At 47.4% G+C, this 17,634-nt stretch overlaps 1 protein-coding gene across 9 annotated transcripts in view; it reads right to left on the reverse strand.

The window, feature by feature from the left end:
* The window catches only part of NFASC (neurofascin), a 200,277-nt gene extending 183,936 nt beyond the window's left edge, over window positions 1-16,341 (reverse strand). For all 9 annotated transcript variants that reach the window (XM_030935551.1, XM_030935548.1, XM_030935549.1 and 6 more), the window contains exon 1: window positions 16,217-16,341. In XM_030935551.1, coding sequence (XP_030791411.1) covers window positions 16,217-16,323 — 107 coding nt within the window. In that variant the 5' untranslated portion in view covers window positions 16,324-16,341. The remainder of the gene's footprint in view (window positions 1-16,216) is intronic.
* Window positions 16,342-17,634: the final 1,293 nt, after the last annotated feature.

Below are 17,634 nucleotides of genomic sequence, written 5' to 3' on the forward strand. Positions count from 1 at the left end.
GAAAGAGCAGACAGTAAAACACAGATAAGACAACTCGGGCACAGAGGGAAGTAGGGAGAAAGTCCCTTGGGTAACCACCAAACTTCAGCCTCATACAACGGGCCCCAGTAAAACAGTGGGTCTTAATATGCACATTCCTTGCTCTTCAGGTGCACTAAGATAGGGAAGCTAAAAGCAGACTCGAGGGATATGCCTGCAGCTACAGAAAGATGTATGGGAACAGACACACAACTCTCCCTCCCAGATAAGCACAACAAAGAGACAAAGAAGCAGTCCAAGCCTCTGATAAACGCTCCCATCCAGAATCCTTAAAAACTCTTAGTCTGTAAGAGAGTGTGGTTCTGACCTAACTCAGCCAGCTGCCCCTCTCAAGTTTATTTAAAAAAACCTGTCCCTGTTGACTGAAAAGCCACCCTTCGTGTTTCTCTCCTCTTTCTTTAATTCTTACACTGACCCCAAGTGATCTACCCGCCTCGGCCTCCCAAAGTGCTGGGATTACAGGCACGAGCCACGGTGCCCAGCCTGCAGTTGTCCTTTAGTACCTGCATAGTTATCTTTACCATGCATGGATGCCTGGCATACTTTCTCTACTGGAATACAAGGTTTTTAAGGCAAAAACTGCCTGTTTGTCTCACTGTAATACCCACAGTATCTAGCATACAATTGAGCACTTATTTGAGGCCAAAAACATTTCACGGTTGCTCACCAAATCCATCAGGTGTACTTGAATAAGGTAGAGCATGAAGCTACCCTCAGGAAGGGAAGTGGGGCAAGAATATAACAGCTAACCTTCACAGGGCACTTCTAATTTGCCAGGCACTAGGCAAAGGGGTTCATGTGCATTACTTATTTTAATCCTAACAACCCATGAAGGGTAAGCCCTACTTAACTCTCCACTTTACAAATGAAAATTAGAGAAGATATAAGTCATTTGCCAAAGATCATACAACTGATGGACAGAGAGCCAAATGGAAACCCACGTAGTGTGGTTCTGGGCCCTGGTTCTTGCTCCGTATTCTATTTCCAAGACCAGATGCATGCACTCTGGCATTGCACAATATAGCCTTAGAGAAACAAACCTGGGGCCAGGCAAGGTGGCTCATGGCTGTAATCCCAGCACTTTCGGAGGCTGAAGTAAGCAGATCACCTGAGATCAGGAGTTCAAGACCAGCCTGACCAACATGGAGAAACCCCTTCTCTACTAAAAACCTCTGTCTCTACTAACTTTGTAAAAATACAAAATTAGCCAGGCGTGGTGTTGCATGCCTGTAATCCCAGCTACTTGGGAGGCTGAGGCAGGAGAATCGCTTGAACCCGGGAGGTGGGGGTTGCAGTGAGGTGAGCAGAGATGGTGCCATTGCACTTCAGCCTGGGGAACAAGAGTGAAACTCCATGAAAGAAAGAGAGAAAGAGAGAGAAAAAGGAAGGAAGGAAGGAAGGAAGGAAGGAAGGAAGGAAGGAAGGAAGGAAGGAAGGAAGGCAGGCAGGCGACCTGAGGAGGGAAGAAAGGGGAGAAGGCAGACAAATGATTTGGAGCAAAAACAGTCTGAGCAACACACAGAGAAATTAGTATAAGTGAAACTAGAAAAGTCAAAATAAGATTGGTGGATTGTATCAACATCAACATCCTGGTTGTGAGAGTGTACTATGATTTTGCAAGATGTTACCCTTGGGAGAGACTGCGTAAAGGCACATAGGATCTCTCTGTATTATTTCTTAAGTGGATTAACCATCTCAATAACATGTTCAATTAAAAAAGGAAACAGTCCCAGCAAGCAAAATATCTTTAGCCATTGCTGAGTAGTCCTTGGCCTATATTGGTCTGTCCCCAGCACACCAGCATCTGGGTAGGCCCTGGATGACGTCACCAGCCTGCTGAGAAACAAAGGATTCTTGCTCTCAGAAGCCCCAGCTGCAACTTTTTATGGTGCCATATAAAAGCTCCCTCTTTATTTGTCAAGGTTTCAGGAACACAGAGGAACCATGGGATGTGTTCAGAGAGGATTTTCCTAGTCTGACTCAGAATGGAGCCAGCACCTGACCCAGCCCTAACCCACTCCCACATCAGCCTTCCAGGAGGGCCCAGCATACAGCATTCATTCCTTTAAGCCTCAGCTTCCTTCTACACCATTGGCAGACAACTCCCATCCCATGTGTCTGAGCAAGGCAACACACTGATGGCCCCACTGCTGAGGGCAGCCAGATGGAGGAGGAAAGGAGGCAGGATCCTGGGGGCCCACCAGCCAAACCCATCCAAGCCCCAGTAGTTCATGAAGCCCATCCATGTCCCAGAAGCCCACTAGGCTTCATGCTGATTCCTAAAATAAAAGGACAGGTTGTGCTGGAATAACCACAGGTCAGTGGGAATAAAAAGATTAAGCATTAAAACCCCAGGCCTCTGTGGTCAGATGGAGCATTTAATGGTGTTACACAGAATGGGTGAGGCTTCTGGGTGACAGAGGATTGTTTTTGGCCCAAGCCTAACTGGAAATTTCTATTCCAACCAGAGGGGTAACATACTGACCATGTACACTCAAAAATGGGAAAAAGAGTTTTCAGACAGAGAAAGCTTTAGGGACATTCAAAGAGAAAGAAGGAGAAAGCCACAGTGTAAAAGCGGGGACTTAGCAGAGCACAAATTGAAGCAAAACAATAGTTAAACCCTTGTACTTTAAGTAAACTTTGAACAATTCATAAGCAAAGCTTAAGAAAGTTCTGGGTGGTGTAAAACTGGCCCTGAAGAATTTCATGAAATACATAAGAGAAGAATCAGCCAAATTAGAAGATATCAAGAGAACAAATGTGGACCAGATATGCTTAGTCAGACCTCAGTGAGAAGCATTAGAAATGTATATTGGAAGCCCATTGCATGTCTGCAGTTCCTAGGTAATCAGGCTTGAGTCTCCAATCTGGTGAGCTATATATTGTTCTCTTTTCAGTGTGGGTTCAGCTAGCCTCAGCAAATACCTGATAAGGTCTTGAGATAAAGATCTACTTCAGGTATAGATGGATAAGCACCTGGACTGGGACTCCACCCGCTAACTGGTCAGACCATGCAAATCAACCCTCCCTGTTTTCTTTTACTGAAGAGCTTAACTAGGGTGACTTCTGCCAGGAAGTGCCCTTGCAATAGCATCACTGCAGAAGCCAAAGGGGTGGACAGGAGGAGAGCAGACATCAGGCCTCCTCTCAGTACTAAACCTACTGGAGGAGAGGAGTCACCGACCCCTCAGGATGGGGGGACTGGCACCAGGTGATGCAAACATTCTGCTGACATCACACCTGGAAGTAAGATGGTTAGGGAAGGCTCATGGGGTTGTCCCCCTTGTATGTTCCCATTTTCTTTTAGTACCACAACCAAAAGTAAACCTGTAAGTGAAACAGACCAATGCTGGGTTCAATGGCTCTGTCAAGCAGAGAGGGGACAGTGGTGGCAGGTGGTGATTCTTCTATGGGGAATATGTCACAGCCTCAGCCTTAGGGCCTCAAGAGCACTGAACAGTGGCTTTATGGTATGATGTCAGCCAAGACTCACAAAGCTCCCATGCTGTCAGATCCTAACATTCCCTAATAGAAGACTGGAGTCTCTGTGATACTCAGACTCTTATCTCACTAATTAATACAAGCAACAGCCAAACAAAGAGGCTTCTCAAACAAAGGGATCATCAACCTGTGCTGGAACCCAGAGTTTCCCGATAGGTGAGGAGCTGGGATTAGGAGACTTTGGAATCAGATACACCCATGTGCTACGTGGGGCAAGGTGGTTCCCCTTCTGAGCTTCCATTTTCTCAGTGTAATGGGAATAATAACATCCAGTCAGGGTTGCAATGAGTCAATGAGATGACAAAGTCAAGCATCTAGGACAATCGCTGATACAGAGTAGGTGTCCAGTCAATTGCATGTCCCATAGCCTTCTTGCTATTCTGTAGATGCAGGCACACATAGTGAGTGAGACCCCAGAGGGTCTGTTAAGACATGAATCAGAGGGTTAACATTATAGCTTAGCCCTGCCACTTTGGAAATGAATTCTTATACAAACATTTATCTGTACAACACTAGCATTTACAGGACCACTTCTCTACGACTACTTAAACCACCCTATTAAGTGGGCATTAGTATCCTCATTTTACAACTGAAAAAATGAAAGCTAAGGAAGGTTGAACAGTTTGTGCTAGTCACTTTAGCCCCAGTCTTCTGATCCCTAATTCAGTCTCTGCCCCAACCTGCCGCCACCAGAATAATCATCCATTTGGTATATATTTACTGAAAGCTGACTTAGTTCCAGGCACTGGACACCCACTTAGAGTCACTATTCCAAGAGTAGAGCTAGCCTGCTCTAAGCCAGCCGCATTCTTTGATCCCTCATGGGTGATGGTAGATCTACAGGAGTGGTGGCGAGGGCCATCAGTGCAGGTGGTAGTTACGGCACCAAGTGACAGAGCCATTGGCATCATGTTGTAATCAACCGAATGAACCACCCACACATCAGAGAACTACTACTACTGTGGTGCAGGTGTTAGTAATATGCTGTAAGACACTCTCTGACCTCAAGCCACTTAGAGTCTCTAGTTGTAAGGAAGATATAGCCAGGTGAAAAGCACAGCAGAAGGAGGAGAAAAACTGTCCGGTGGTTCTCAGATTGGGCTATATAGTAGAATTACCTGGAAGGCTTTACAATATCCCAGTACCTAGACCCAACTCTCAGAGATTGCAATTTATTTGGTACAGGTGGGCCTCAGGTATTGGCATATTGTAAGATCTCCCCCAAGTGATGTTACCATGTTGGCAGGGTTGAGAACCCATGTTTAGGGCCTTGTACATCAAAGCGCAGTTTGCAGACTGGCAGTACTGGCATTACCTGGGACCTTGTTGGAAATGCAGAATCTCAAACCCAATCCAGACCTGCTGATTCTGAATCGACATTTTAACAAGATCCCAGGTGATCTGTGTGCATGTGGAGGACTGAGAGGCACTATGTGGAAGATGGTGAAGGGCAGACTCCTCCCTGCGAGTCAGCCAGAAAAGTCCTTCCCCAACCCCAGCTGGGATATGCAGCCCACCCACTCCCCACCAGGCAGGGCACACCCCAAGACAGTAGAGCCAGGGGCCTGGGTGATCATGGGGAGCCACATCACCAAGCTCTGCTTCTCTTGCTCCTCCAGAGCTGCACCTGGGGCTGCATTATGGGGCTCCATGTGCCAGAGCTGATGGAGACCCAACAAACCTCTTCTGTGACTAAAAGGAAGTCTGAGAGCAAGGCTCTGTCACCATTTAAGTGACAAAAAGAAAAACAAGTTTCTTCCCTTTCCACAGTCCTCTTCCCCAATGTCCCTACTCTCTTCTAAGTGCTCTTCACCGTGGAAGAGGAGAGGTGAGCTCAGGACAGCCCTGCCTCTATATAGCCCAGTGGGAGAGCAAGCTGCCTGACCAACCATAAAAGCAGTTCTGTTACTGCAGGCATGGAGGTGGCTGGTACCAGCTAAGCCATTCCCTCATGAAGGAGGGAATCCTTGAGAGGCCAGACAGGGACACGCATGTAATCTGGCCCCTCCAGCACCCTGCACCCCACCCGCAGCTCTGGATCCCTGCTACCGCCTTTGTCTTTGTTTTTCCCTATCAGTTTTGTGTGTGTGTGTGTGTGTGTGTGTGTGTGTGTGTGTGTGTTTCATATGTGCCTGCCTTTGCTCTCCCATTAGACTGGGAGCAACCATCTTCAGCTCCTCCTTTGTCACTGCCCGCAGTACTGAGCACAGAGACTTATGCCCAGCAGGGGCTCAATAAATATTATTTGTATTCATGTGCACACATTTTCTAGGGGTCACATCCACTGCTCCATGCTAACAAAGAGTGACTCATAAGCAGGCATTTATTAGGGATTACCATCACCACATTGAGATTCTATTGGAGAAAACAAGAAGACAATAAGAAATACCTCCAAAAAGCATGCACTCTGGTTTAGGAAATCAGACTTATATATAGCAAGCCTAAGACCAGAGACACAGGAAATCAAGCATGTTTATGGTAAGGTTAGGCAGGCCTATGGAGGCTGGCATGTGCCAACACCATGGAAATTTTCTGCTCTAGTCTTTTGACAGATTATTATTACTTACCTCTTGCTTGGCATTTGTAAGCATTTATCACCCTTTGATACTTCTAACACTCACTCTTCCTTGGGGCAAAAATGGCTCAGAAAAATAAAAACAAAACAGAAAAAGGCTCACCTGTACCCCCACCCTGGGCCACATCCACTACACCAAATAAACGGGATGACTGTACAGATACACAGAGTTGCAATGGGAGCTGGATCAGGACTGGGAACCTTTCCCTGCTGAGATGTCTGCAAACATCTGACACCACAGCACATTATTTGTACCCCACCTCAACCCACAGCCAGCTTTTTAGGCCCATAAACACCACATAACTTTCCCATTCCAGGCTCCAAAAAGTCTTAGATCAGGTCCCTGAGACCCCAGCCAGAATGCAAGGAGCCTTCTCTCTGCCTTTGAATGGAAAACTTGCAGGGCATCATGTATGGTTGTTCTCATTTTGAAAACAAGAAAGTCAGGGCAAAACTCACAGCCAGACGCAGATTTCAGCTTGGATTCAGCATGGGGCTTTCTCCAACAATTTGTCAAACTTACCCCCACTCAAAAGTCCACTTTACTCTAAGTCAAAGAGACTTAGGTATGAGGATCAATAAGGAGATGTAAGTGGCAAAGGTCAAAGATTCTGACTCTGTAGAGCTGTGTAGTCCAATACAGTAGACTAGCCACATGTAGCGATTTAAATTTAAATTTAATTTTAATTTAATTCAAAATTCAATTCTTCAGTCATATTAGCCACACTTCAAGTGCTCATGTACTTAGTGGCTTAATTATGTTAGACCATGCAGATACAGAACATTTCCATCATCAAAGAAAGTTCTATTGGACAGCACTAATATAAAGCATTTAGATGTTTCATGTGAAGTAATGAGTAGGGTGTTCTGGGAAGTTCTGCTGTTCTCCCCTGGTTTGTTGGGGGAGGTTTTAGGTGTTCTGTGGAATGTTGAATAGTGGGTGTGCATTTTCATAATGTAAGAAGCAATGTGCTGGGATTCTCATGTAAACACAAACGTTCTAAGGCAACACTTACAAGGCTACAAATTGGGTCATCTTAGCATGTATACGTGGACACACAGTCTCTCCATACTTTTGCTTTCATCACAAGGACTATGAAGTCAGATACTATCACTAGTTTACTTACAAAAAGCCCACATGCTGTCTAGTCCTAGCCAGAATCATTCTCCAGATCCCTTGGCTGGTTCTAAGCATTCCCCAGCTTTACTTTCCAACTCAGCATCACTGAAGAGAAAAATCTCTCAGGTCAGGTCAGCACTCTGGACAGCGACAAGCTCTTTCCTAGTGTATTTCAGCACTTCCCTCTGCCCCAAACGCCCCTTCAGAAGGAACTATCCCCTCAGAAACCACCAGGTGCCTGGAAAGGGACTTCCCACCCACTTCTTTTAACACCACAATCTTGTTGTCTTCAGAGCAAGGCAGTGTTCAGCTATGAAGCTTCAAACACTCCTCGCCAACTCCAAAAAAAGTCACTCCTCAGTTAGCAAGCTAAGGTTCGCTACAGTCTGGCCCCAGACTGCTCCTTCCACTGTTCCAGCCTGGCCAATTCATCATGTCTGACCAAACTAGCTGTTTCCCTCTTCTAGCCCTTTGAGTGGGCACTCCTTTCCCCACCAGAAATGCCATTTTCTTATCTTTGCCTATTCAGGCCCTATCCATCTCTAGACGCCCAAGCCAACCCCCACTTCTCTTCAGAACCTTCCCCAAAGACTTTAATTTACACTGATTTCCTCTGTTCTCTGACATCCCAAAGCACTTCTAGATTAGATCATGCTTTAGAAACTTAATTACCTACCAATCATCTTGTATCATTACCAGGTTCATATGTGAGTTTTGCCAGAACTAGCTTTTGCCAGCAACCAACCATGCAGCCACAAGTCAGTCATGCCACACTTCTGAGTCCTCATTTCTTGATTAGTAAAATAACTACCTTGAACTAAAACATTTCTAACTTTTTTTGAGTTGAGGATTCTCTCAGAACAAGTTTCCACCTAGAAGAGTGCAATGCACATAGGAGGGTCTTCAAATAATAACTGCAGATGCAATGAATATCTTACAAAAACAAAACCAGAGCACATCCCAGGGCTGAGGCCAGGCAGAGAATCCTGGTTTAGCTCCCAATGTGGATGACAAAGGCTTCAATTCCATTCAGTGTGTGATGATAATCGGAAAGATATCTAGTTTCTGTCCTTACCTACGTCAGCATAGGAAAATCATCTATGGCCTTGGAGGCATTTTCCTCCATAAAGGCATTCACCTCCAACACGTGGAAAAATACCACACAATGGGTATTATAACAATGGGAGTGACAACAATGTCTTGCATATAAATTTCTCTTATATAGGCCAGCCAACACCTGACAGCAACGTACTAACTTCATTTACTAATTACACACAAGCCCAGACAGACTAGGAAAAGTAACAAGAAGCATAAACATTGGTGGTGCCCCCAAATAAAACTTTGGCTGGTCTCACAAATCAAGACGTTCCAAGAGTCCGGTGGCAGGGAGACAGACTTAAAATTTTACCTCAATATTATACTTCCTGTCAAAATGATAGATAGCTATAATACCTCCTCATAATTAACATCCTGTTATTCTCAAATAATTTGACTTATGGTCAACACACAGTAAGATATAGGGGAGATTCTTCCATCTTTGAACAAGAAAAAAGGCCTAGAAACATTTAATAACTTTTACATTGCAAATAAAGATAAAACTAGAAACAGACCTAGTTGGAACAATTCTACTAATATAGGCACCACACACACACACACACACACACAGACACACATGCACACACATATCCAAATACACAACTCAGATAATTCTTAGTAATACAAAGAAAAGAGTGATGAAATTCTCTGACCCTGAAATTGGAGCTTTCACCAAAGAGTTGTTTAAAATGTTACTGCCAAAGCAAACTGGCCAGCATTAGTAAAGAAAAAGGGAATTTTCATCACTGGGAAAATTCTTGGAATTGCTCTGCCAGCCATTTACTCTCATCCCAGAAAATCACAAGATCTGAGAACAAAACTTAGCATCTGGTCAATCCACTCCAGTTGGCCTAAACTGGATCCAGGAAAGGCCTAAACTGGCCTTCAGCATGAAGGCCAGAACTCTCCCATCCTAGGAGGCCTTTCCCAGAGCTGGGCATCCTTTGTGCTCAGAGAAGCAAAGCAGGGAGACGGCAGTGCAAACAGGTTAGAAGAGTAAAGACTAGTACTCAGGGTTCTCTATGATTTTGTCTCCATATACTGCTCCAGACACATCCCTCACTACTGAATTACATGCACCCGCCACCCAAACCATGCCATTTACCTTCATAAATCAAAGATCCTCTGCATAGTCCTGCCTTTGCACATGGTTTTTCTCTAGTAGTCTTGGAAGAAGTCTTCAAGTCTTGATATCTCAAGACCCATCGGCCAGGCGCTGTGGCTCACGCCTGTAATCCCAGCACTTTGGGAGGCTGAGGTGGGTGGATTACTTTAGGTCAGGAGTTCAAGACCAGCTTGGCCAACATGGTGAAACCCCATCTCTACTAAAAATATAAAAATTAGTGGGGTGTGGTGGTGCACACCTGTAGTCCCAGCTACTTGGGAGGCTGAGGCAGGAGAATCACTTGACCTGGGAGGTAAAGGTTGCAAGGTTGCAGTGAGTCAAGATCGCGCCACTGTACTCTGGCCTGGGTGACAGAACAAGACCTTGTCTCAAAAAAAAAAAAAAAAAGAGACCCACCTCAAGTACTTCCTCTTGCAAAAGGCTTTTCCAGATCACTCAAGCCCAGTGTGATCTTCTGTCAGCTTTCTAGCACTTACTTTCTGGAATTAGCAAATATTACTTATATTTGGACACACATATCTTACCACCTATAGGGCAGGACACAGGGTCTCATAAGCTTCCACATTGCTCCAGCAGAAGATGTGGTACCCCTGATCCAAATAGCAGGTGCTTGGTGATGATGATGAGAATAATCAGACCTTCTTAGGAGGTTCATCTGCCACCTAAAGTCAGAACTACGTATGAAGCTAAGTACGTGGGGCTGGGTGGGGCAAGCAGAAACAGGCCGAAAGGGAACTCACTTGGAGGACCACTGTCCTCACAGCCTTCCTCCAACTCTGGGTGCCAAGGACTTTTTTATTCTAGGACTGACTGGGAAATCCTTCCTTCCAACCCCTGAGCGGCTGATCCCAGGGTGTTTATCTCGTTAACTCTGTTTATTGTGATCCGGGTAAGAGGTTCTGAAGCTCTCCAAGCCCCTCTCTAATTAAATTCATTAGAACAGATTGGGGCTTTCTTTCTGGATCTCAAAAAAATTAACAACATGATTAGCATCATAATAAGGGGGGAGAGGGGCTGCCAGGGAGGCCTTTCAGGAGGGGCTGGGCCAGTCTGGGAGGGGAGGCGTGAGGGGGAGCAGGTGAAGGAGGAGAAGGCAGATGCTAAGACAGCTGCTTCCTGGAGGAAGAGAGCAGCAGGAGCTGGGGGGGATGATAGGGACGTGAGGGGATGACCCCACCATGCCCCAGGCACTCCAACTTTTTCATGGCACTGTATGTGGGAGAGGAAAGTCAGGACAAGAAATTAATCAATGACATAAATCCCAAAAACATGGACTGTGGGACAGGAACTTGCAGCAATCTTCTAATTTTACAGAGAAAGAAATCCATTTAACAATGGGGCCAGAAGCTGAAGGCCCCTCATACCTTTTATGATGATGTCCTTTTCCTGCAAGACTTTGCTGCATGGACCAGGGAGAAGGTGGGGTGAGGGTAGAAGAGAACAGGCAGGATGAGGCAGGTCACTTCTTTCCCAGAGAATCTGAACCCAAGTTTTGGCTTATACACCTGATGATTCCTTCATCTAGAATACTCTCTGCTTCTCTTCCATATCCAAATTCTGCCAATTCTTCGAGACTCAGTTCCATTCCCACCACCTCTGTGTACAGCAGTTAGCATCTGATGAATATTTACTACTAGCTAAGTATTACATTGGGCCTTTCACTATCCTCTCACATTTAATCTCTGTAACAGCCCTGCATGGTACATATTAATATCCCCATTTTGCAGATGAGCTGCAGCTATGCAGCTAGCAAGTGGAAGAAGCAGGGTCTGAACGCAGATCTGTCTGGTCACAAAGGCTGAATGGTTTCTACTATGCCATGTCACCTCCGTGACTCTAACAACTGAATCTAACTAACAGATCATGCTTTTCTTTGAATTTTACTGTCCAGGGTCCGAGGCACCAATGAAGATTTAATTAGACCCTGTATTGTCTTGTTCTCAAGGTGTTTTACATGTCTCAGTCTTATTTCTTCTATCTGAAAGCAGGAACCACATTACTGTATCTTTCAGAATAAAGTAAGGCACTCTAAAATGTTTTTTAACTGAGCCCTTCTAACAGATTTTCCTAGAAAGCCTTGTGCATGTGGATAAAACATCTAGCTTTTTATTTTTCTACCTGGGGTTGGGTGGTGGGGTGGGAGGTGGGGCTCAGTACAATATATGGGAGAGGAGCATAGGCTTTGAAGTCAAACAAATAAAGGTTTAGATTCTAGCTCTGTGACTCACCTGTTCTGTAATCTTCAAGAAGTAACAGCTTCTCTGAATCTGTCATTTTCTGTGAAACAAGGATCCTAACAATATCTCATTTGTAGGTAACCCTTTCACGATGAAATGAAATGATGCATAGAAAGCACAGAGTAGGGTGCCTAGCACATAGAAAGAACTTGATAATGATGACTATTGTTATTATGCCACTTTTATTTTTTCCGGCTTGCCTCAAGACCTAATGAAAAAAGAGTGGCCTGAGAGTTCTCAAGCTGGCACAATCTAACCAATATCCTGGGTCAGCAAAGCTGTGGAAGTGCCTACTCAAGCACCCAGCAGAACCATTAACTCCCAGGCCCTCTTCTGCAGTCCAGGGACCAGGCCATATGCATCCAACATCTGCCCTTACAGTTAGGCCTGGGCCCTTGCAGCTAGGCCTGGGCCTTAGCTGGGCATTGTAAGTGTCCAAAGGTTTGTCATCAACTTGCTCAAGCCAAGGCAGGGGTCTGTCCAGACAGTTTGGTGCAATCACTCCAGATCCTACTGCCCACTATGACCCCTCAGCCATGCTCCTACAATGCCAGGAATTCATCTAACCTCAATTACAGCAGTTCTTGTGCTGAGTTTTAATTTTGTTTCATTTCTGTGTCTCCAACTTGAATTACATGCCCAATAGCTTGCACAGTTCCCAACAGATTCAAAGGCTCAGGACACATTGATGAAATGAAAAAACATGGGTGTGTGGGTGAAAAGAGGGGCTACTCAGACAGATGAAATTGAGAGTCTCTCTCCTTAGCTGATTTCCCAGTACAGCTATCGATATTTGTGGGAATCTGTAGTCAAGTGTATAGCTTCTAAGGACCTCTCCAGCTTACCAACAACTTCCCCTCCCCGTCAATGGCTCCCACCTGACTCTGGCCTTCCCATAATGCCAAATCCTTTCACACACAGCAGGGCTCACAATATTTTTCCTTGCCTTGCGTCTGAGCATATACCTGTGTGTCTTCCCTACACACAGATAGCTCCCAGAGCCTCTTTCCTCTGATTCACTGACACTCTAAGCATATCCAGCCACACTTTACCCCTAAAATCCAAGAGCTTAGAAGATGGGATTGGGAGAGTCAAGCAGCCTTGAACTCATTGCAGAACTCCCTCTGGTTATTCCCCTATCAGGTTGTAGCTGCATCTAGCTGGGTTCAGCTACACACAGAACATCCCCCCTCCAGCCCTTCATGCTGGGGATCTGACAACACCTTAAACCTCATCTTGTCCCCTACCTTTTTCCTGACAGTCAACTTCAGGGTCAGCCCTGAGCTACCATTCAGCATAGCATCAGCCAAGCCCTCTTCATAGCTGTGGAGGATAGGGTGCTGATACCACTGGAATTAAAGATCTGGCTGTGTAACATCCCTATCTAGGTGCTCTTGCTCAAGCTTGTCTATGTTATTTGTCTGATCACCTGTCTTCCTCTTCCATTGCCCAGGAGCTCAGAGAGATTGGACCCTGGCTTACTTTTCATCTCTATGGTCTCAGCACCTAACAGAGCACCACACTATAGGGCTTAATGGATCTTTGTAAATGAGTAAATATGAAACTGGCCTTATGTTCCTCTCACTTCCCCCCTCCCCACCCCAAACATCACCCCAGCCAAACAGACTGAGAACTGAATTTTTCTGCTTCTCCCTCTCTGATTTCCTAAGAATTTCTTTTTCTAAAGACAAAGGGATGACTCTCACACCACAGCTCCTGCATGATCTTGAAGATCTCAGAGTGCCTCTGGCCTCCAAAAAAGCATGAGGGAGAAGAGTGGAGCCAGAGGTAGGAAACAAGTTGCAATAGACCGATCAGAGCCTTGGCATCCTGTCTCTCACTCACCACAGAAATCAGACCCTCCTCTGACCCACCTACCTCAGAAATGCAAACCCAGAACCCCACCCCCAGCTCTCAGCCACCTCTTCAATGTGTGCTGAAAGAATCAGCCCTTGTGAATGCAGCCAGTTCAGCCCACAGGGAGCTGGCTAGGTACAACTGGAAGGTCTTGCTCCGGCTCTCTGGGGAGCTGGCTCCTCCCTCCGTGTGCCTTGGTTTATTTCTCCATAGTCTTTCTGATGCCAAACAAGGGGGTGAGGGGTGAGATTCATTGCACAAAACTGGGAAATATGTACATTGTTATCAGAATCCCGCACTTCACCTGAGCTCCAATCAAGCATTTCAATATCAGAATCTTAACCCAATCAGCTCTCAACAACGGCTGCAGGTGATGCTTTCTCCCTATACCAGGAAAAGCTGGCAGCCCTGAGGCACTGATGCCAGGGAAAGCTTCCAGCCCCACCCCCACTCATGCTGGAGAGGGGACGGAGAAGGGTGACAAAGCAAGGGGCAGCCAGTCCCAGCAGCACATCCCCTTGCCGGCACTGCCTGAGGCCCATTCAGAGTTTACTGCATAGGAGCTGAAGGAGTCCAACCACTTGGATTCCTAAAGTGAGAAAGCCTTGCAGAGAAGGGACAGGGTCTGTCTGCAATTTGCTCTTAATGCTCCAATTTAAGCCTCTGGGTTTCGTCTGAGGCCCCCAAGACAGGAATTGGGCTGCCATTCCTTGTTTCACAGTGGCAACCACAATTTCTGGGGCTAAGTGGGAGTGAGCCTCTTTCCTTATTGGCAGCATAATTCTCTCTCTCTCTCTCTCTCTCTATATATATATACACACACACACACACACACACACACACACACACACACACACACACACACACACACACCCCTTCAGTAGAATCCAAAGACAAGGGGAGAAATTACTCCCTCCGAAGTGCCAGCTCAGTCAAGACAAAAGGTGAAATGTATTAGCTGCTTAGCAGGCCCCTGATCTCCTTCAGTTCTTCCTGCACTGCAATTCCACCACATCCAATCATCCCCAAACCAGAAGGAGGATAGATCTCTGCCTGCCTTCCTCCACTGCCCCCACCTCACAGTTGGTATGGCCCCTATCCCCAGAGGCTTCCAATCTTCACACACATTTTCCCTGGGCTATTCTCCTATTGCTTTAAGTTCTGTGGGCTCTGAGCCTGGCTTTGGATCCACACAAACAAACTCCTGTCTAACCAGGTCTCAAAGCCCTGTGGCTTGCCCTTGCCTTGCTGGAGATTTGATTGCAGCCCAGCAGGGCCCAGCACATTTCCAAGGGTAGATGAGACATATTAGGCCCTCATGCCAGCGACACAGGCAGGCAGCAAAGGCGTATTGTCGTCCTCTCCCCCACACTGAGGGAGGAGGCATCTCTGCTCAACACACACACACACATGCATGTGCACACACACACCACATGCCAAAATGCCAAGGAAGGAGTCAGGAGCAGAACCTGGCTCGGGACAGGATGGGGGCTGCCATGGGGACCAGATTCTAGGTGATTCAGCACTCTGCCCACTCTTGGCCCAGCCCATGGGCCACACTCATGACAGCTCCAGATGCCAAAGTGCTGACTTGGAGGCTGAAGCAGAATCTTTTCTAAAATCCAAAATTCTCCAGCCCTCCAGCAGGGCTCCTCGTTCAGGCCCTTACATCAGGGCTCAGGCCAAGCCCTAGGAGGAGTCTGCTCAGTCATTCCCCTGGACTCTGCCCCTTCCCCATCCTAGTTTCCCAATGCCTAGCACCCCCTCCCCCAATTCATCTAGGAAACAAACCTGAACAGCTAGAGGACCAGGGCAGCTGCATGGCTGGAGAGGAACATAAGAGAGAGGCCTACTCACCCCCAGCATTCTTCTTCCCCAAGCCACAAATAGGATCAAATACGCAGAAAGGGGTTATATTCCACAACTGAGATCCCCATGCAGGGAAGGAGGGTCCAGGGACCACTGAGGGAGGGCTGGGTATAGGCTGTGTGGCTCCATACAGCACCAGGAAGGGCAGTGAGGAAAGGTGACGGGTGTCAGGCCAGCTAACAGCCAAAGAGGGAGAAGGCGGGGTTCTTGAGAGGGACTGTGATGCGGGAGGACACCAAGAGGCAGCTGGGAAGGGGCTAGGACAGGGTGTGCACAGGGGAACTGGGGGAGGACAGGAACCGTGAGGGAGCGAATGGAGAGACAGGACACCAACTGGTAGGGGCATGAGATGGATAAGAGAATAGGGGAGGCAAAAAGGGGCTGATGTGTGCGGTAGGAAAAATAGGAGGCATGGGGTCATCCAAAGTGGGGTGTCGAGGTAAACAGAAGTACAAGGGCAGGCAGGGCTCACGGACGAGGAGGGGACAGAGAGGAAAGGGAAAGGGTTGAGGATGCGGGAAGGGGGAGGGGACGCGGCCAACGAGATAGAAAGGGTGTTGGGGTGGGCAAGGGGCTGGTAGTTGGACGGGGATGGGGTGCGTATATGGACAGAATCGGACGGATTCGGGGCAGGTGACAGTGTGGAGAGGGGAAGAGATGGGAATGTGGACGGAGGGGGAGGGGGACAGGTCAGGGGATGGAGACAGAGAGAGGAGGGCGGGAACAAGGGGGTGTCGCTAGGTGGGTTTCCATGACTCTCTACCCCCATCTCTCCGGTGTTCGCGCTCGCCTACCTCCAAGAGCTCGGGCTCCGGCCCTGGGCGCTGTCCGAGCTGTCCGCTGCCGGCGCCGCCACTTCCCCCGCGTCCCCTGCAGCGCCTCTCGCCGCCAGCCGCCGCATTAGGGCAGAGACCAGCCCGTGCGCGTCCCCGGGCGGCCGGCGCGCCCCCGACAGCCTGCGTGCGCGCCCCCACGCCCCTCCCTTCGCGCGCCGAGCGGCCGCGGAGCGGGGACCAGGACAGAGGCGGAGGGAAGGATGCTCTGGACGCAGCCCCGCCTGGCGCGCTGGGGAGCGGGTGCGCAGAGCCAGGGCCGGGAAAAAAAAAATCTTCCTTTCTCTTTTCACCTGAGCCCTCTTTGCAGGCTTGCCTTGAGAGTGATAACAACTAGTCTCCCCCGTTTCCGTTCGCTGAGCACCTACTACGTGCACAACACACAGGAAGAGGTACACTGAAGCCCCCGCAGGATCGCGTGTCTGTCCCTCCACCATAGACTGTGACTTGAGGGAGCAGGAAGTTGCCAGACAGCTTGTGTTCTCAGGGCCTAGCACAGAGACTTGTTTGTGGTAAACTCTCCAGTAACGTTTGTTGATTGGCAAGTCGTTGGATCCTGATTCGGGGATGTGAGAGGTTGTGACTACTATTAACAGTGCAGGGCTTTCTTTTAAAAATGGGAGATTTCCTCTGTCCTAGGGGGACTCAGGCCTCAGTCTTGGCTGGAGAACTATCTGACATGATAGCAAGACGTTTCTCTGTGGACCTCAGTTTCCACAACTGAACCATGAAAAGTTGATTGGGTGGTCGCCCAAGGTCTCTTCTAGCTCTGACATGAAGACTGCATTATGTCCTGGCTAATGTGCACAGGACCTGAGCTCAGAATTATCACCTGAAATAGTGGAAAGATCCCAATTAGGGCATCATAGAATCTTAGTCTTGGAAGAGTACTTGGAAGCTTCTAGTTCAGCTCCTCATCCAAAACTACAGTCCCCTGCAACACCCTTCTGTGGCCCCATTCAAGGGCTAATTGGGTTCCTTTCTCTGTGCTCATAGCTCCTACCCTGGCACCACTTCCTTTATTCTGGATGAGAACACCAAAGTTCAAGGAACCTGCCCAAGTAATAATTCAAAGCCCAGATGCATCTGACAGTGCCTAGTTAAAACTACTTTGCTATTTTAAGATGGGCCCTAAGATTTTTAGATTTCACCAATACTAGAATCTTCTAATATGGTCAAGTTGAAGGATCACAGGATTTGCCAAGAAAGTCCTGGCTTACCAGCAGGGTGAACTTGGGCAGTTCACTTAACCTCTCTAAGTCTTCTTTTTCCCATCTGTAAAATGGGGTTAGAGTGAGCACAATGAGATAAAGCACTGAACCAAAATGTTCTTTACAAATGTTAATTATTGTTTAGCCTTCCCTCCCCTTTCTTCATTA

The sequence above is a fragment of the Rhinopithecus roxellana genome, chromosome 8, assembly GCF_007565055.1.
Source record: "Rhinopithecus roxellana isolate Shanxi Qingling chromosome 8, ASM756505v1, whole genome shotgun sequence".
In the NCBI taxonomy this organism is placed as follows: Eukaryota; Metazoa; Chordata; class Mammalia; order Primates; family Cercopithecidae; genus Rhinopithecus; species Rhinopithecus roxellana.